The sequence below is a fragment of the Ochotona curzoniae genome, unplaced genomic scaffold, assembly GCF_017591425.1.
Source record: "Ochotona curzoniae isolate NIBS_2020 unplaced genomic scaffold, NIBS_Ocur_1.0 contig_2754, whole genome shotgun sequence".
NCBI classification, from domain to species: Eukaryota; Metazoa; Chordata; class Mammalia; order Lagomorpha; family Ochotonidae; genus Ochotona; species Ochotona curzoniae.
The window spans coordinates 4,032,891-4,051,902 of NW_024465582.1; the positions used below are offsets into that span (position 1 = coordinate 4,032,891).

Below are 19,012 nucleotides of genomic sequence, written 5' to 3' on the forward strand. Positions count from 1 at the left end.
GGTACTTGTTTGGGTTATCAGCCAACACCAAGAAGATGTCTTTATTTCCCGAGAAAACAAATTGGTATTCTGAACAAAGGAGTGAAAGTTGAAAGAAAAATGCTACCAATCCCACTCTGCATTTTCTCCTGCTGTGGAGGAAAAAAAAAATAAAAACTTGTCTGTAAATTGTAAACTACTGTCTTCCATCATTTCCTTCACAGGTACTGAGCACTAACATCCTCTTTCTTGTTTTAATCCGAGCAAGAGTTCATTTGCTTCTGGGAAAAGACCCATCAAAACTCGATCTGAATTACTTTCATGTTTGCTAGTGATTTGTCGGATTTGACCAACAATCATGGAAAATTTTAAATCTGTGTTTGTGTGTAGCAGTCTAAGTGTAACTCATGGTATTCAGTAGCAAAGGAATTCTTCACACTTAAAAAAAGGTCCTCACCTTGCACGCCCGGGATCCCATATGGGCGCCGGTTCTAATCCCAGCAGCCCCGTTTCCCATATAGCTCCCTGCCTGTGGCCCGGGAAGGCAGTCAAGGATGGCCCAAAGCTTTGGGAACCTGCACCCGTGTGGGAGACCCAGAGGAAGCTCCTGGCTTCAGAAGGGCATAGCATCAACCACTGCGCTCACTTGAGGAGTGAATGATCGGACGGAAGATCTTCCTCTCTGTCTCTCCTCTCTGTATATCTGCCTTTCCAATAAAAATAAAATAAATCTTAAGAAAAAAATCTGAACCTTCCATTTCAATAGAGTGTCTGCACAGGATCAAAGAGTTTGAAACTGTTTCACATAAAAACCAACCTGAAGGGATGCAGCTGTGGTACCTGGGTACCTGGGTACGAGCCCCACCTCTGCTTCCGACCCGACTTCCTGCTGACACCCATCCACATGAGACCTGGACAGAATTCCAGGTTCCTGACTTGGGACATCTGGGGAGTGAATCAGTGGATGAAAGTTCTCTCTCAACTGACTTTTTTTTTTTTTTAAAGGTTGTTTTTTTTTTTTTAAGATTTATTTTTATTATTTTTTCATTGGAAAGGCGGATATACAGAGAGGAGAGACAGAGAGGAAGATCTTCCGTCCGATGATTCACTCCCCAAGTGACTGCAACGGGCCGATACTATGCCGATCCGAAGCCAGGAGCCTCTTCCGGGTCTCCCACGCGGGTGCAGGTTCCCAAAGCTTTGGGCTGTCCTCCACTGCTTTCCCAGGCCACTGGCAGGGAGCTGGAAGGGAAGCGGGGCTGCTGGGATTAGAACCGGCGCCCATATGGGATCCCAGGGCGTGCAAGGCGAGGACCTTTAACCACTTGCGCCACCGCGCCGGGCCCTCAACTGACTTTCAAACAGATAAATAAATCTTACACAAAACAAAAAGGCTATGGTCTCAAAACCAGAAAGCACACATGACACTTGCTGTGAGTTATAGGGCCCATGGGAGAGACAGGACAGCAAGGAAACAGAAGTGAATATCGGGTGGAGGAGGAGACGCTAGCCTGGTCAAGCACTGTAGGAAAAAAATGAAGTGGGAAAGAGCTCACAGGTCACACGGTGAAGCAGAAATAGTAGGAAAGTCACAGGCCATCCTCGAGCCCACGCCCCAAATACAGTGACTGACATGACACACGGAACAACGCAAAGGAGAAGGAAATGTTCTCCCAATTGGTCATTTCGAGGAAGCTTTTTCCATTAAAAACTTTCAAATTGGCTCATTTACTCAAGAGCACAAGGACGCTGCTGCAAGTTGATGGCCGTAGAAGTCAGAGGAAATTCCAGATCCGAGAGCAAGGTGCATTCTGACAAGAGTCACTTAATCCACAGAGACACACCTGTGTCTGGCCAGCGCTGTCATGCATCCAGTCTCCAAGGACGTGAAGGCAAAATGATGTCCAGAAAACTGAGAGACCGTGTAAATGAGACAAAGTCTCCCTGAGGATGTTGGAGAAGATAACGGGACGAGAGAAGTGCTGGGGGTTTCCCCCGGTGTGGGAATACTACTGTCAGCTTTGAGACCGTTTCAAGGCCAGAAGCTGAAGAGAAAAAGAGCTGAATACCAGTGCCACAGTTGGGACACAGTGGGAGGCTGCCCCCTCCCAATGTTGGTTCATGTCCTGACTGCCCTGCTTTCCAACCAGCTCCCTGCTTGTGGCCTGGGAAAGCAGTAGAGGACTGCCCAGAGCCTTGGGACCCTGCACCTGTGTGGGAGACCCAGTAGAAGCTCCTGGCTTTGATCAGCTAAGCTCTGCCCATTGCAGCCACTTGGGAGTGAACCAGCAGATGGACAATCTTTCTGTCTCTCCTCTCTGTCAATCTTTCAATAAAAAATAAATCTTTAAAAGATGCCAATGTCCTTCAAAGTGGCAATGCATACTCTAACACAACCTAGCGGGCATGTGAAGGAAAAGCCATGTGGCAGAATGGCAAAGAGCATGTGCCCAAGGTGAGATGTAAGAGCAACAGAAAGTCTCATCTGCCTCGCAGAGTGACCAGCGGTGTGGCCTGGAATCCAGCCTCACAGGGGCAGCCACACTGCTTCTCACTTAACTGCCATGTAGCGCGCGCACACACACACACACACAGAGTTGTAATTACAGCAAACCCCATGAGACCCCCTCCACTTAACGTATCCAAGTTGGGATATTCATGGGTTTGTGAAGTTATTCTGTCTGGATTAAATTTTTGAGAGAGTCATCTTTATTGGAAAGGCAGAGTTAGAGATGTTCCATCTGCTGGTTCACTCCCCAGATGGCCACAATGCCCAGAGCTGGGGCAGACTGAAGCCCAGAGCTTCTTCCAGGTCTCCCACACAGGTGCAAGGGGTCCTGGTACTTGGAACATCTTCCACTGCCTTTCTCAGACACATTAGCAGGGAGACGGACTGGAAGTGGCTCAGCCAGGACTCAAACTGGTACCCGTCCAGGGTGCCAGCACCACAGGCTTTACGTGCAATGCCACAATGCCAGCCCCCAGATTAAATCTTTGAAAACACTATTTTGCTGCCCAATTTTTTTTACCTGATAAGATAGAGAAGAAACCCAACGTGATTCCTCCCTTCTACCGTTGAGTCAAACCTGGCCATCACTGAGCCCTTGCCTTGCTAGTCCTTCCTGGTTAATGTTCACACCGTAACATTAAATCAGAAAACTAAGATGTCTGATTTTTCTCTCCTATAACTTTATATCATCTTTTTGCTTGTATTCAACTGCCATCAGTCCACTGAGTGTGCCAAGTCCAATATAAACATATTGGGTCACAATACAAGAGCATCTCATCCTGCGGGAACAAGGGCCCTGACACGAGGATTCTAGAGTTCTACCCTGGAGCAGAGCTCATTGTTGTATATAGATACAGATATCCTCACATCCAGATACACATTCATTTTCCAATTTTGATGTACATAGCCTGTGCTGTCTCTAGAGAGAAGAATTTCTGCTGTGTGATACCTGCTATGACAAGTGCTATCTCACACGTCATAAAGTTACCTACTTCATTACTACAACACTCACTGTTATCAGGTAAGGGGACAAAGGAGGACACTGTGTGGCGCAGTGGCAGCCCTGCCAGTTCTGCTGCTGCTTAAGGCAGCTCTGCCAGTTCTGCTCCTCCTGGCGAGTGGGAGGGGAAATCCTGGGATGGCAACCTGTTCCCAGACTCAGAGAAGCCCATGGTTCTCTCGCCTCTCTCTCAAGGCATCACAGAGCTGCTCTGGCCTCAACCGCATGACCTTAACCACTACTTACATGCCCTTTCTTTCCACTTGCTAACTTAGGTGCTCAGCATCCTGCCAGCCACCTCACAGGCCACCCTGCAGCCTGCCTTGACTCACTGCTCCTTGCCAGGGTGATGGATGGAGTGATGATGTCACTTAAGGGAGAATGGAGCACATTACTGCCATCTCCTACTTGATTCCAGTGAAGACAACTGGGTGTGTTGGATTTCAGACATGCCCCTTCTTCCCTGGGCAGTCACACCTCACAGATGCAGCTACCACACAGCTCACGATTCTCACCACACTGACTCCTCTCTCTTGTAATGCCAGAGAGCGACACTGCCATGGACCTTCCATCGGGGTGGGAGGGGAGAAGGGAACTGACTGGAGTTGTCATGCCCGAGGCTGCATCATTGCTCCAATGTCCCAAAAGCCCTGCTGAGCCCGGCACACCACCTGTCACCTCAGGGTCTACTGGGACTGAGCCTGCCTGCGAACAGACCTCTCTGAAATGTCTCTCCCCAGCGGCTATGTGGCCTCTGCCCTGGAAAGACAGGCACTGCATCACAATGCAGTAGCTTTATGAGGACTTCAGAATAAGTTTAAACCTCACGTCCCTCTAGCACCCACCCCATGACCCCAGCTGGTTCCACAAAGCCAATCACACCAGCCCTGATTCCAGGGTGTGACTTGCCCATGTTTGTGTGTCAGACTCAGACTCGGCAAAGATTACAAGAAGCAAAACTGAAGACACTACCTCCCCTCTGAGGATGGAAGCGTGAATAGTAACCGACACCCCGTGGCACACACACAGCAATGTCCTTTCCCTCAAATCCCCGGGAACACCATGCCCTCTCTTACTATGCTCACATCCCCAGGAAACACTGTGCCCCCAAGTCAAATGCCCAAGGTCCACAAAGCCCTGCCTCTCCCCACAGCTTCAAGTCAGGACCCCCGAAAGACCCCTGCCCTAGTGTGTCCCAAAGTACACCAGGTCAGACCAGAAGCAGACACCCAATACTGTCCTCCCAGCAGTTACAACCATGGGAGAGAATCCATTCCTAGAAGGAAATTCAAGCAAAGGGACAGCTGGGGGAGGGACAGAAAAAGCCTGACAACATCCATGCCACCAGCCCCTCATCTCAAGCACATCCTCATGACATGACTGTCTCAACAAATTTCATACACATGGAAATCAGTTTACTTCCGTGGAGAGGCCTTGCTTGCCTACCCACTGCTGAACCACATATTACACACTGGATATAGTCTTTAATGAGTGACTGTGAACCCAGATGCTGAAAATTATGCAACTGACTAGAATTTAAGTTTAGTCAAAGATGCAATCGGCTCTGTGGGTCACTGGTGTATGACTAGCTCCATACCTCCTGGGAAAAGCAGAGACCACTCAGACTACCCTTCAACATGCACTTTCCAGATACATTAAGTGTCCATTCATATCCAAATCTTGTCTTTGGCTTAGATCAAGTCTCTTCTCACAACTGAGAAATAGCAGATGGCTGTTCTCATAAAGTGACCATATGAGAAAATCCGCATTTTTAATGAACAGGCCTTTCCTTCATGTCTAAAATAAGACATAGCATTTATAGGCCGCTGCACTTCATAAAACTTTTTAATTATTATTTTCCATGATACAGTTCTGTAAGCACAGGGATTTCTCCTTTCCATTCCCCTTTTTCCCTCCCCATGTTCTCGTCCCACCATTTTTCTCCACATTATTACAGTAATCCAGTAATTACCAACAGTTACAAGTTTAACACTTTGCTGTTTTATTGCCATCAACGCACTGTAGGCAGAAAAAGGTAGAAATTTGGCATCCTATTTTCAACTGTTTCATCACCGAGTCCTTAGAGATGCACACTGCAGTATTTCTTCACTTCCTGGTATCCTATCCTCCATTATATAGTTCCTCCATAAGAAACTATGTACATACATGTTCATCTACATATCTACCTGGATTTTGCCTGAAAGTTGCCTTATATCAGAGAACATATGATGTCCTTTTGCAGCTGGCTTATTTCACTCAGCATAAAGGTTTCCAATTGGTACCATTTTGTCACAAATGGTTGAATTTCTTTTTTTTTTTTAAAGATTTATTTTTATTGGAAAGGCGGATATACAGAGAGGAGAGACAGAGAGGAAGATCTTCCGTCCAATGATTCACTCCCCAAGTGGCCGCAACAGCTGGAGCTGAGCCAATCCGAAGCCAGGAGCCTCTTCTGGGCCTCCGAAGCGGGTGCAGGGTCCCAAAGCTTTGGGCCATCCTCGACTGCTTTCCCGGTCCACAGGCAGGGAGCTGGATGGGAAGCAGGGCTGCCGGGATTAGAACCAGCACCCATATGGGATCCCGGGCGTGCAAGGCGAGGACCTTAACCACTACACCATCGCGTCAGGCCCACAAATGGTTGAATGTCATTCTTTATGGCTAAGTCATATTCTGTAGAGTAGATGTGCCAGTATCTTTTATCTATTCCTCTTTCAACAGGCATCCGAGTTGGCCTCCACGTCTCTGTAATTGTGGACTATGTTGCTGTAAGTACAGGTTTGCAGGCCACTTTCTCACAGCGGATGAGCGGGACAGCTGGGTCATATGGTAGACCAATTTTCAATTGAGCATTCTCCATACTGACTGCCATAGTCCACACTCTCACCAACAGCAGAGTAAGGTACTGATGCTGTGAGTCCTACAAACTGGTTCTCTACCCCTGCTCAGCGTATCATCATCCAGTAGCAGGAACACGGACCAAGGCTTAGAGACAGGAAGTCATTGCTGGTGACAAAGGGATCTGGATGCAGTCCAGGTCTTATGCCAAAGTTCATGACCATTCATTTCACTTTTAAATCATCACCAATCACTCCAGTATATCACATACCTTTGCTGAACGATGATTTTAGCAGTGCAACTGCAACATAATGTACAGCACCACCAAAGCTACAGCACCTCCAAAGCTATAAAACACCTCCCATCAGAAGGCGTGGCACAATTTCAGCAGTTTGGAAGTGTGCATAAGTATTTACACACAAACTCATCTAAATTCAGTAAGGAACAAATTATTCCTAATAAATGTTGTAAAATCTACAAGCACCTCTCTGAATGCTTTAGCAAATTAATTTTGCCATGAAGTATAAGAAAGATAAAAATCTTTTTTTCAATATTTATTTTATTTGAAAGGCAGAGTGACAGAAAGAAAGAGGTCTTTTACCTGCTGACTTACTCCCCAGAGGGCCCCAGCGCTGAGGCTGGGCTAGGCTGGATCCAGGAGTCAGGAGCTCCATCTGGGTCGCCCACATGCATGGCAGAGGCGCAAACACTCAGGCCCCCTCTGCTGCCCACACAAGCACATCAGCAGAGAGCTGGAGCCCAAGTGGGGCAGCCAGGACTCCAAGCAGCACTCCACTGTGGGATGCTGATGTTGCAACTGGCAGCTCAAGCCCTATCCTACCTTGCCAGCCCCAGGGAGACATCTTAAACATGAATAAAGTTTAGGAAACTGCAAACACACAGGCTGTTAGTCACTTTCTCATTACTGTAATGAAACACCTGGGACAGTGGCCCTAGAATAAAAATGTGGTGAGCTCACAGTTCTGGAGTTTTCAAGCGATAAATGGCACGATGCAGGGTTTGGCTCTGAAAAAGGACTCACGGCAATGGCAGAGCAGGCAGAGGAAGGCTCATGCGGTAAACCAGTAAGTGGCCATATGGGCCCGGACTCACACCTTCCTGGCAACCCTCTTATGAGAGCGCCTTCTGGGGACACGCCCCAGGGACCTCAGCTCCTCCCACTAGGACCTGCCTCCTAAACACCACACCATCCTCATGGGTAACTTGTGACTGGAGGGTTTAAAGTTCTGTCTTGTATGAGGATTAACCAATACTCAAATTGTAACACACACTCACTAATTCTTATCTGTGGCATTAAATTCTGCTACTTGTAAGTTAAGAATTGTGACATCCTTCCACTCACTAATTCACATTTTCATACATCCAATGCATAAATAGGAAGTAAGCTGGCAACATGGCATAAGAAGTTAGGTCTCCATCTGCGGCACCAGCATCCTAAGGGGGCACTCCTGTGAGTCAAAGCTGCTCCACTTCTGATCCAGCTCCTTTTTGGTGGCCAGGGAAAGCAGTGGAGGACAGCCCAAATGACTGAAGCCCTACACCCACATGGGAGACCCAAGGAAGCTCCTGGCTCATGGCTTCAAATTACTCCAGCTCCAATCATTGTGGTCACTTAGGGAGTGAGCCAGTGGGTGGAAGGCCTGTCTCTCCTTTTCTCTCTGTAATGCTGCCTTTCAAATAAAAACAAGTTAATCTTTTAAAAACATATATATATACCATTAAAAGCAGATTTTAAATGTGTCTATTTCCTGCAAAATTAAGAAAAGTAATAGTAGTTTCTCATTCCACTGTGTTACTGATGTCATAGTTGAAAATCTCCAGGAAGTCACCGAGGTGCACACGCAGGGACAGGCGCACTGGCGCTCAGGGCCGCCTCTCCAGGAAGTTATGGAGGTGCACACAAGGACCACACAGGTGCACTAGCACTCAGGGTCGCCTCTCCAGGAAGTCACGGAGCTGCACACAAGGACCACACAGGCGCACTGGCGCTCAGGGCCGCCTCTCCAGGAAGTCACGGAGGTGCACACAAGGACCACACAGGTGCACTGACGCTCAGGGCCGCCTCTCCAGGAAGTCACGGAGCTGCACACACAGGGACAGGTGCACTGGCACTCAGGGCCGCCTCTCCAGGAAGTCACGGAGGTGCACACGCAGGAACACACAGGTGCACTGGCGCTCAGGGCCGCCTCTCCAGGAAGTCACGGAGGTGCACACGCAGGAACACACAGGTGCACTGGCGCTCAGGGCCGCCTCTCCAGGAAGTCACGGAGGTGCACACAAGGACCACACAGGCGCACTGGCGCTCAGGGCTGCCTCTCTCTTCCTCTGAAATCTCTTGCGTCATAGGCCCACACAGTGTCTATGCCCTCCCCAGTGACACACTCTGGGGTCCAGTGTGGGAAAGGGAACCTGCACGCAATGACTCTTGCATCATCCTTAAGTTCCAGTTCAAGCTTCTTCTCCAACTGCAGCATCTGCGGAAAGTCACAGCACGATTTCAGTGAGCGATGAGCAGAGTAAGCAATTCGAAAGTGCCATTCTGTATTTCAGTTCCTGACAGCAGGTGTGGAAAAGCTCACCTCAGGGCACAAACACGTGGAACCATAATCCATCAACAGGCAACAGACATATTAAGGCAGTTTTAAGAACACATCCCACTGCCAATGATGAAATTCACTATATTTTTTAGCAACTATGGATCACAAATTTGCAATTCCTAAACTTATAAAACAGTAGTAATTAAAACCAGTTTTAAAATTTTATCTAATCAAATATTTCAATATATGGTCTCACATTTAATATCTCTGAAACCAGGATAGATCACCAGTCACTTGACAGTATCTCACGATAATTACAATTTTTTTTTCTCAATGGCAAAATGTAAGTTGCATCTTAAATCAACAACGTATGGAATCAATGAAATAAAACTGGGCCATGAAAAAATACACATTCTACCAAGCTGACACAGCTCATAGTTCTAAATGCACCAATAACGAATTTCCTCATAGCCCATCTTCTATCATGCTGAATCATTTTACTATCAATAACCCAACAGATGAAGACCTTTGTCATGCCCTGTCTCTCCCTCTCTCTCTGCAATTTTCTTTCAAGTAAATAAACACATGTTTAAAAACAAACATATAAAAGTACCAAGTTAAAAGCTGAGAGGAATAAATCAAGCACTTCCCTAAGTTTTATTCGCAGCCTGTAACTGGGAAAAACTCCTCCACATGAGCTATGCTCAGAGTGAGCCAAAATTCTAATTCTTCATTAAAATCAACACCAGGATAACAGAATAAATTCCATTACAGACGCAGGATTTCTATTCTTTAAACAGCCGGTAAAAAATTACAAAAAAAAAAAAAAATTATTCCTTGAGGGAAAAAATTAGACACACAAAGAATGAGACAAACTATATTTTTCCAAAATATCAAAGGTTTCTTCTAGTGATTTTGTTCATAAAAAGGGTAACTGTAAACTTCTTCATATTACTATTATTCCTTTCTCCTTTGTAGTTTCTTTTATTTCCAAATGACTGTCATATGCTAAGTCAAGATAAACCGAAAAATGAAAGCAGCTATTTCAATCACAAGAAGTTAACTGACTAAATTAGACATAAATATGCAATGAATCTGCTTCCTGATATCGAACACAAAGAGGAGCAGTCATGTGTCATGTCTAATGGAATTCAGAATTATTCATACAATTATAGGTTTCAAAGTGACACAAACTCATCATATTCTAATTATATCTTCAATGCTTTAAACGCAAGTTGGAATGCACTCAAAGGCACAGGACAAATTGGGATGCCCACCAGCAGCTGGACTTCACAGCTCAGACCCCACATGCCCATCAGCTCTGCTCACACCTTTCTTCACTGAGGTCCCCAAAACGCCAAGCCTCAGGCTTGCCCTAGACGCCTGTCTCCCCCCAACACTGGGTCTGTGCGCTAATTCTGCTGATTCCACCCTCACAATACATCCAGAATTTGGCAACTTCCCACCAGCTGTTCCATCCCTGTCCAAGCCTGGACCCAGCAAATGCTAACAATCACCCACCCATCTTCCCCCTACGCCCATGGTCCTTCCCAACCCTCCTCTGCCCAACTGCTCCTGCCCTCAGGAGGGCCGGTGCCCCCATGCCTGGGCCTTATTTCCTCCTGGCATCTCTCTCTGCTGGCAGGCTTGCAGTTCTTCAGCTTCAACGGACACAAACCCTAGCACCTTCCAGTTACTGCTCCTAAGCCTGCACCACCCTTGTCACCATCCAGGGAACGCCCTGACCCTGCCTGATGTCTCCCCGGCCCTATCCTCTTGTAGGGCACAGTGCACTTCCCGTGCCCACGCACCCAGAAGGGTCTCCGGAGAGAGGGTGTCCAGTTCACTATATACAATCACTCCAAGCGAGGACAGGCCCAGGCAGAACCACGCTTGCAGGATGAAGGAAGGAAGGATCAAGGCCTTGGCCGTGAGCCATTTTTCTGTATCAGAACCTATTTTTACTCATTTACTTTCTAAGAGAATTTACACCTAAATTAGACTTCTTTGAAGTGATAAAGGGAAAACAAGTAATGGTTACGTTTACATTACATTCATTCATTCAGCAAGTATTTACTGAGCGATGACTCTGGGCCAGGTATTGGTGATCCCACTGAGCAGGACCCAGACTCCACCCTTGAGCTCACAGCGTAAAGACCACCAAAGCCGCCAGCCAAGAAATTTACAGCAACTCCTCTACAGCTGGGGGAACCAGGTGTTACAGGAGAGGAACCTGGGCAGTCCAGATCGGCTTCGCAGAAGAGGCAGCTGGCCGGGAGGCGGTCAGCGTTCCCTGACGAGCCCCCAAAGCCAGGGAGGACACGGCACCGGCTCCAGGACCAAGCTCTGCAGTCAGGAGGACAGAGGGCTGGGGGCAGTGTGGAGGGAGGTACAGCAGCGTCAGACTGGAGGTGAACAGAGGCTGCAGCACACCCCTGTGGGACACGCAGAGGGTTTGGGTCATATCCTCAATGTGGCAATCAGTTTACACAAGAACCTACTGGATTTACTCTGCCAAGGAAAGACGCTGGCATGCAAGTGCAAGTTAAGTGCAAGTCCATGCAGTCCTTGCGTTGCTGTCACCAGATCGCAATTCCTCAACCTATTATGCAGATGCACAATTTCTCTGGAACTGTTGGCCCCGAACTCCATCTGCCTATGAGTTCGGTCTCAGCGAAGGAGGGTGGGTTGTTTATTTTTCTTTTTAAAGGACTTATTTATTTTTATTGGAAGGGCAGATTTACAGAGAGGAGGAGAGACAGAAAGATTTTCCATCCGCTGATTCACTCCCCAAGTGGCTGCAATGGCTGGAGATGAGCTGATCCGAAGCCAGGAGCCAGGAACTCCCCCTGGGCCTCCCACATGGCTGCAAAGTCCCAAGGTTTTGAGCCATCCCCCACTGCTTTCCCAGGCCACAAGCAGAGAGCTGGAAGGGAAGTGGGGCTGCCGGGATTAGAACCAGCACCCATATGGGATCCTGGCACATGCAAGGTGAGGACTTTAGCCACCAAGCTACCTTGCTGGGCCTGGGACGGTGGGTTTCCAGCAGCAGCATTCCTGCAAGTGGACTGCTTCTGGCTCTTTCTGGCTTAAAGCTGACCCCCCCCCCCCCCCCGTGCACCAGTGGCCACAGCCAACACAGCATGCTAGCTCTGAGGAGCCTGGACCAGTGTACCTGCGAATGGCACAGGTTAAATGGTTCTCCAAGGGTCACACTACACAGAGGGACACCTGGCGTCTGACTTACCAGCCAGAGCAATCTATCCTCACATCCCTGCAACAGGCTGAAAGTGGGGACTCTGCTCACCACACTGAGCCTTCTAGGCCAAGAGCAGCCATCAACCAGCTCGCTCCACCAGCAGAGAGATCTGTAGGCCTCAACCAGGGACTGGGGCTGCCCCCTGCCTGTGGGGAACCCTCAGACACTGCAGGTTCCCAAGTGAAGATTTCTCACCATACAGAAGAAATAATAACTGCAGAAATAGTCTTCAAAATAAGACTACTCCAATTTCTGCTCAGTAACCTCAAACCTGTAAGAAGCGGGAGCCGCGCCCAGGTTAGGTGGTGACGGTACCAAAGACCACTGCTGCCCCCCTGGGTCCAGCCAGCCACGGCCTTGGCTTCTCACTGACCTCTGCAGACGCGTGCAGCTCCCAGGCAGCGTCAACTTTCTCTTTCCATAAAGCATGGATTTCAAATTACAGTCACTTCTCTATTTTTAAAAGATTTGTCGGACCTTCCCTTTGGAAGGGAGGTCCAACGTGACAGTAAGTGTAAACCACCATCACAGTCCCGTCTCCGGGCAGCCATGTGGCCTGCAGTTAGGGGCCAGGCAAGGACCTGCAGGCCACTCCAACGGCCTGCCTTAGGTAGCCAGCTCTGACTTCTGACCTGAGCAGGTGGGCTCCTCTCAGCCACAAAGGAGGCAATGACTGTGTCCCCAGTGTGCGGCCTATGGCCGTGTGGCAGCCTCACCAGTGCGTGAACATGCATTCTCTCCTGTTCTCTTTACCTAGCACATAAACAAATAACTCTAGGACCATTCTGTGACCCCAAGTAGCTTACTTAATTATTTTATTTAGGGGCCTACAATTGTAGTGCAGCAAAGCAAGCCACAGGCTGCAGCCCTGGCATCCTCTATGAATGCCAGTTCAGGTCCCACCCACCTGCTCTACTCCCAATCCAGCTTCTGCTCCTGGCCTGGAAAAAGCAGAGGAAGATGGCCCAAGCACTTGTGCCTATGCCACTCATGTGGAAGACTATCTCTGTAACTCTTTCAAGTAAATAAATATTTTTTAAAATAAATAAATATTTATCAATTTGAAAGGCAGAGTAAGAGAGTGACAGAGAGGGGAGAGAGAGAAAGCGAGAAAGAGAAAGAACTTTCCTGTGCTGGTTCATTCCCCACATGGCAGCAACGGCCAGGACACGGCCAGGATCCTGGCACTGCAGCCAGGTCTCCCACGTGGAAGGCAGCAGCCCATGGAGCTTGGCCATACGCTGCTGCTTTCCCAGGCACAGGATGAGGCGGTGGGCAGGACTCAGGTGGGTACTCCTCCACGGGTGCTGGCTTTGCACACGGCAGCTTAACTCAATCACCACCACACTAGTCTCCAAGGCAGGTTTTTTAGTTGCCCAAAATTATGCCTTTCTACTGTTTTCACATGCATAACAAGTACAGACATTCAAGCTTGGTCTGGATTTTAGGCCTAATGAAATCTGCAAAGCTAGAATACGGATACTTAAAGGAACATTTAACAGAAGCATTTTTAAACCATCTTTAGAAAATAAATATATCACATTGAAGGTAAGTAAATTTCTCAAGCACTAAAACATCTTAGATAAAAACTAAGGTATAAGTAAGAAAAAGGATGACAAAGAATTAAATTTCCTTTCATAAAAAACTTAAAATGTTATCAGTTATATGTTGGCATCTCAGCAAACATCCAATTCCACCCAGATTCCTAGGGCTACAACTGCAGACTTCCAACGGAAGCACGGAGCTCTGTCTGCGCCTTCGAGCAACAGCCTCGGTCAGGGCAGCCGCCCGGTGCCCCTCCACAGGCGACAAGCACCACGTTCACTCCTACACCACACTGTGCCTATAATCCAAGCCAATCAGGCCAACCCGAGGCCAACTGAAACCAGTCAGCGTCCTTGCATGGAGGGGACATTCCCGCTGACTGGGAGGAATGGCCAGTGAACTGCCCACAGGCGGATACCAGCTAGGGGTCTCCAACCTCTGTCGGTCCTGGGGCCTGTGGAGCAAACTTCATACCGTGAGTGCTAGGGCTTACGTAGACTGTCAAGCTAACAGGGGGCAAAAGTTCTAAAACATAACTGCATCTTATACAATTAAAAGATTCTAATTACAATTAAACTGAGCTGAGGTCAAGCTCCTCAGCACACAGAGATTTGGGGTGCAGGCCTCCACAGCCCCTCCCCCCTCGGTGCACTGAGAACGGCCAGGTGCACACTCACCATTTGAGGCACGCCGAAGACCACGACATTGGTGTACTGCGAGAAAGTGACCTGGGCGAGACAAGGGCACAGTGAGTGAGGAGCTGAAAGAGGCAGCCATTACACCTAAGAACTGAGCAACTGGCTGCCGTTCCAGTGGCAAGTCACCAACAACTTCTAAATGCCCCTCCTTTTAAGATTTCAGAGAAAACAACACTTTCACTCACATTAGCTCCAACCCTAAGCTCCCCAAATGTCTCCCCACTGTGGGAGCACCTCTCCCGGGGGGAATCCAAGCTCCACTCCACAAGAGGCCACACCAGGGTAGCAAGATCCCAAACAACCTCAGAACCACTGGGCTTTTCACATACAACCATCCTTAACATCCCCTTTCTCTATGAAAAATACAAAACGGTCTTTAGCTGGATAACAGGGAAAATGAGCTTCGCAAGTCAGAATTGTGAGCAGCCAATGAGAGAGGTTATGTATGAATACATGGTGGGAAAAACACAAGCCCAACCAAGCTGAGTCCTCACGAGCTGCTGATGACACCGATGACATTACAGTGGGAGAGTCCCGTTCGAACAGAAGCCTTTCACAGGGCATTCCCAAAGCCGGGACACACGTGGACCACTCTCTCCCGCTCCGATGCGAGCGCCCACACCCACACACACACATGGGCAAGACCCTCTTGGCCAGAAATCACTTACACGCTCTCCCAACGAGATGGGAGCTCTCTTAGGTTCATGATAAACAGAAATGAAAACAAGTTAGTTAGTAACAACTGAGTTAGTAAACAAATTCTTAGAAGTCAAAGATCTAGCATAAACCCAAAGGTAGAAAGTACTAATAAAACCTACTAATAAAAAAATAAAGATCAGTTTAAAACGCTTATGTTGGGCCCAGTATAGTAGCCTAGTGGCTATTCACCTTGCATGTGCCAGGATCCCATATGAATGCTGGTTCTAATCCCAGCGGCCCCCCTGTCCATCCAGCTCCCTGCTTGTGGCCTGGGAAAGCAATAGAGGATGGCGGCCCAAAATCTTGGGACCCTGCACCCACATGGGAGACTCGGAAAAAGCTCCTGGTTTCGGACTGGCTGAGTTCCAGCTATTGTGGCCACTTGGGGAGTGAATCAGCTGACAGAAGATCTTCCTCTCTGTCTCTCCTCCTCTCTGTATATCTGATTCTCCAACAAAAATAACTAAATCTTTAAAATGCTTATGTTTCAACATGCCAAAATATTCACTTTGACTTTAATTCATTTTCATACATTTTTGGCTTTCAGTCACAATAATCATAAATAACAACGTTTTTCCTAGAGTCAGCACTGTGCTGCAATAGGAGGAGCCTCTGACATCAGAGACCCCGAGGACACGGCGGGGTCCCCTTCCCATCCCTGCCAATGTGCCTGGGGAAGCAGCAGAGGGTGGCCCAACTGCTAGGGCCCCTGCACCTGCGTGGGAGACCCAGAGGAAGCTCCTGGCTTCAGCCTGGCCCAGCTCCAGCCACTGTGGCCATTTGGAGAGTTATCCAGCAGACAAAAGACTAACTCACTCACTACCCCCTAACCAAAACTTTGCCCTTCAAATAAATAAAATGTCTTTTTAAAATTGCTTCCATTAGATTTTTCTAGGACCCATCTCTGCCTTACTTACCTTCCACAAATCCGAAATATAGAACTTGGTGGAGCCATGCACGCCGGCTCGCCATGCCTGGTAGCGGGCATACCATACAAGCCACGGGTTTAGTTCATAACCGAAGGCCCTAAACCCTGCCTTTGCAGCTGCTACCACCTGCGGAGAGAGGCAGGGTCGGATGAGAACTTTATAATCCTAGAATGTCCACCAAAGCACCAGCTCTGTGCAAGACCCCACTGCAAACGTGTCACTGAAACTACCCCACTTTGTGGACTTGGTCAACAGCCAACTCATCAAGCCCAGGTTTCTCCTTTTTGTCAAAGATTTTGCCTCAAGTATCAGTACAACAGACACTCAGGCCTGCTTGAGACACAGGCATCATTAACGCTGGGCTAGCAAACCGCTACGTGCTTGTTGACACGAGGCTGCTGAAATGGGCTGCCTCTCAGCTGCTCACCGGCCAGCACGGCAGCAGGGCAATGAACACGCCTGCAAGGCGGCGAGAACGAGAACCTGCTGGGAGCAGCCTGCGGTCAGGTGCACGCAAGTATTCCCTGAGCAGGTAACCACTTTCACTCAAAGCTGAAAGCAGGTACAAGTAAGAAGGACCCAGAGAGAATCAACAAAAAAAAAACCACAAGTCACTTCATGTCGCCCTCAGCACTCCAGCCCACAATCACACCGTCACAGGGGCTGTCGAGTGGAGGTGGCGCCCTGCTGGTCTCCACGCTGTGGTTCCCTGAACGCTCTGCGAGAAGTGGCCTAGGGATGGCCCCTTGCTCACACAGGAACGTGCTGAGACATGCCCCTGCCCGGTGGTGGCCTGTATCTCTATGCGCAGGTTCCCAGCCGAGCCTGTCAAGTGAGCGTGGACAGGACGCACCATGGGCTTGTCTGCATGGTAACCGGGCTGTGCCTCACAAAAATAAAACGAACGAACAGGCAAATCTCTATGGAGCAAAAACAGACAACAGTAGCGGGCCATGCATTCACCAATCTCTTCCGATTACAGGGCCTCCAACAGCTCCAGTATCTTCACAGAAAATCTGATAAATTCCAAACACATGCTTGGGCTGGGAAGGGTTTCTGATAAGTTTCTCCATAAACCTCATAAGGAACAGAAAGTAGTAACTTAAACAATTCAGGTCCACAACTCCTAGCGGGTTCTAGCACAACTCACAATGCGCCCGTCGCCACTGCCAATGTCCACCACGGATCCACTTCGGCACTGCAACATTTTCAAAACATTTTCAACCTGTTTTGGAGTGGCAGGGACAAAGGGCAAACAGATCTTCCGAAGGGCTGGTGTCACAAACGGTGTCACTACCGCATACAGAGTCACGAGCGTCCCTCCGACAACCCCCGTCAACAGGACGCCCCAACTGCTTCTCTTCAAACTGCTGGCTTCCACACGTGGCGGTACAGCAGGACACGCCTGACTTTCCTCCTGAAGCGTGCCTGGTGCTGCCCCTGAATTGAGAACAGATATTAAAGCACATGTGAGACACAAAGCTAACACCAGGAAAACACGTCTGACAAAATACCTACTGACAGGTCCCACGCCATGGCTCAACTGGCTAATCCTCCCCTTGCAACCCCCCATACGGACGGGATGCCAGTTAGTATTCTGGCTGCTCCACTTCCTGCCCAGCTCCCGCCTATAGCCTGGGAAAGCAGTGGAGGGTGGCCCAAAGCTTTGCAATCCAGAAGAAGCTTCTAGCTTCAGTTCGGCTCAGCACCGGCTGTTGCTGTCATTTGGGGAGAGAATCAGTGGATGTAAGATATTTGTCTCTCCTTCTCTCTTTAAATCTGATCTGCCTTTCCAATCTCTAAGTTGTAAGCTTATAATCCCACAGAGTTCTGAAATAATTTGATACTAAGAGAAGACTGAGGGGTGAGGGGTGGAGGGGCAACACGATAGCTCAACTGGCAAATCCTCCACACCCAAGTGCCAACATCCCACATGAGCACTGGCTCATATCCTCTGGCAGCCTGAAAATTCAAAATGATGTCAGTTTGTCGAGTCCTTTAAGTATACAGGAGTCTCAGGGTGAGCAGAAAAGCGTTCTGTCATTAGAAAGATGTCCAATGGCTACGTTAACCCTTGGTTAGCTGCAAAACTAGCTTTCGGGACCAGGCTTGCTTGCTTGCTTCACTCCTCACTGCCAAGCAGTGTGTGAAACACCTGCCCGTTGGACAGCAGAACGGAACCAGTAATGTCACTGTTCCTAAGGATGCTGGGTGCGGGTGGCCGACCTTATCCTCCTCCTTGGATTGGCACTGTGCTATGGAGCTTCCCCGATAGCCGAGGCCAAAGCACAGGTCTTACACAGCCCTGGAAAGAGAGTGCTCGACCCTGAGAACTTAAGAACCCCTAAGAGTTCCCTTCATCAAACTGCACCAATGCTAACGCAGCTGACTGGGCAGTTGTTCAGGCCAGTGTGAACTTAAAAGTCCCTAACTGCGGCCTGCCAGAGCTGCTCCCTCTTCCACTTCTGATAGTACGGGGCAGTGCACACGCCAGCGAATACGGACTCCTGCGCTTCTAAGGGTCTGCCTCCAGCTCATTTTGGGGATGGAGTCGGTGAGCTCGCCACACTCCTGTCTGCTCTAGCTCCCTGCCTGTGGCCTGGGAAAGCAGCAGAGGACAGCTTGGGACCCTGCACCCACGTGGAAGACCTGAAGCAGGTCCCAGCTTTGGATCAGGTCAGCTGCAGCCATTGCAGCCATTTAGAGTGAACGAGCGGATGTCCCCGAAGCGAGCCGGGCTCGGGGCCAGGCCCCGCGCTCCCCCGGCCCTCACGGCGTGTCGCCACAGCCGTGTCCGCACCCACGGGGACGCACAGGCGGAGCGCAAGGCTGGCGGACATCGCCGCTGCAGGGGCCACGGACCCCAACTCCCCGGCTCGGCGCCCAGAAGCGTCCCGGCGGCAGGGACGCAGCTCGGGCCTCACCTCCAGCCTCCATCGCGAGATTTCCGCAGTCGGGGCGGGAACGGAAACCAGGAAGTGGACGCTACCATGTTTCCGGC

At 49.1% G+C, this 19,012-nt stretch overlaps 1 protein-coding gene across 1 annotated transcript; it reads right to left on the reverse strand.

Moving 5' to 3' along the window:
- Positions 1 to 8,275: 8,275 nt before the first annotated feature.
- Positions 8,276 to 18,851, reverse strand: ATPSCKMT (ATP synthase c subunit lysine N-methyltransferase). The gene is made up of 5 exons (XM_040977321.1): positions 18,785 to 18,851; positions 17,162 to 17,451; positions 16,000 to 16,137; positions 14,363 to 14,413; positions 8,276 to 8,818 (listed from the first exon to the last, which is right to left on the reverse strand). The coding sequence occupies exons 1-5, from the start codon at positions 18,849 to 18,851 to the stop codon at positions 8,648 to 8,650; spliced, it is 717 nt and encodes a 238-aa protein (XP_040833255.1). The 3' UTR covers positions 8,276 to 8,647.
- Positions 18,852 to 19,012: the final 161 nt, after the last annotated feature.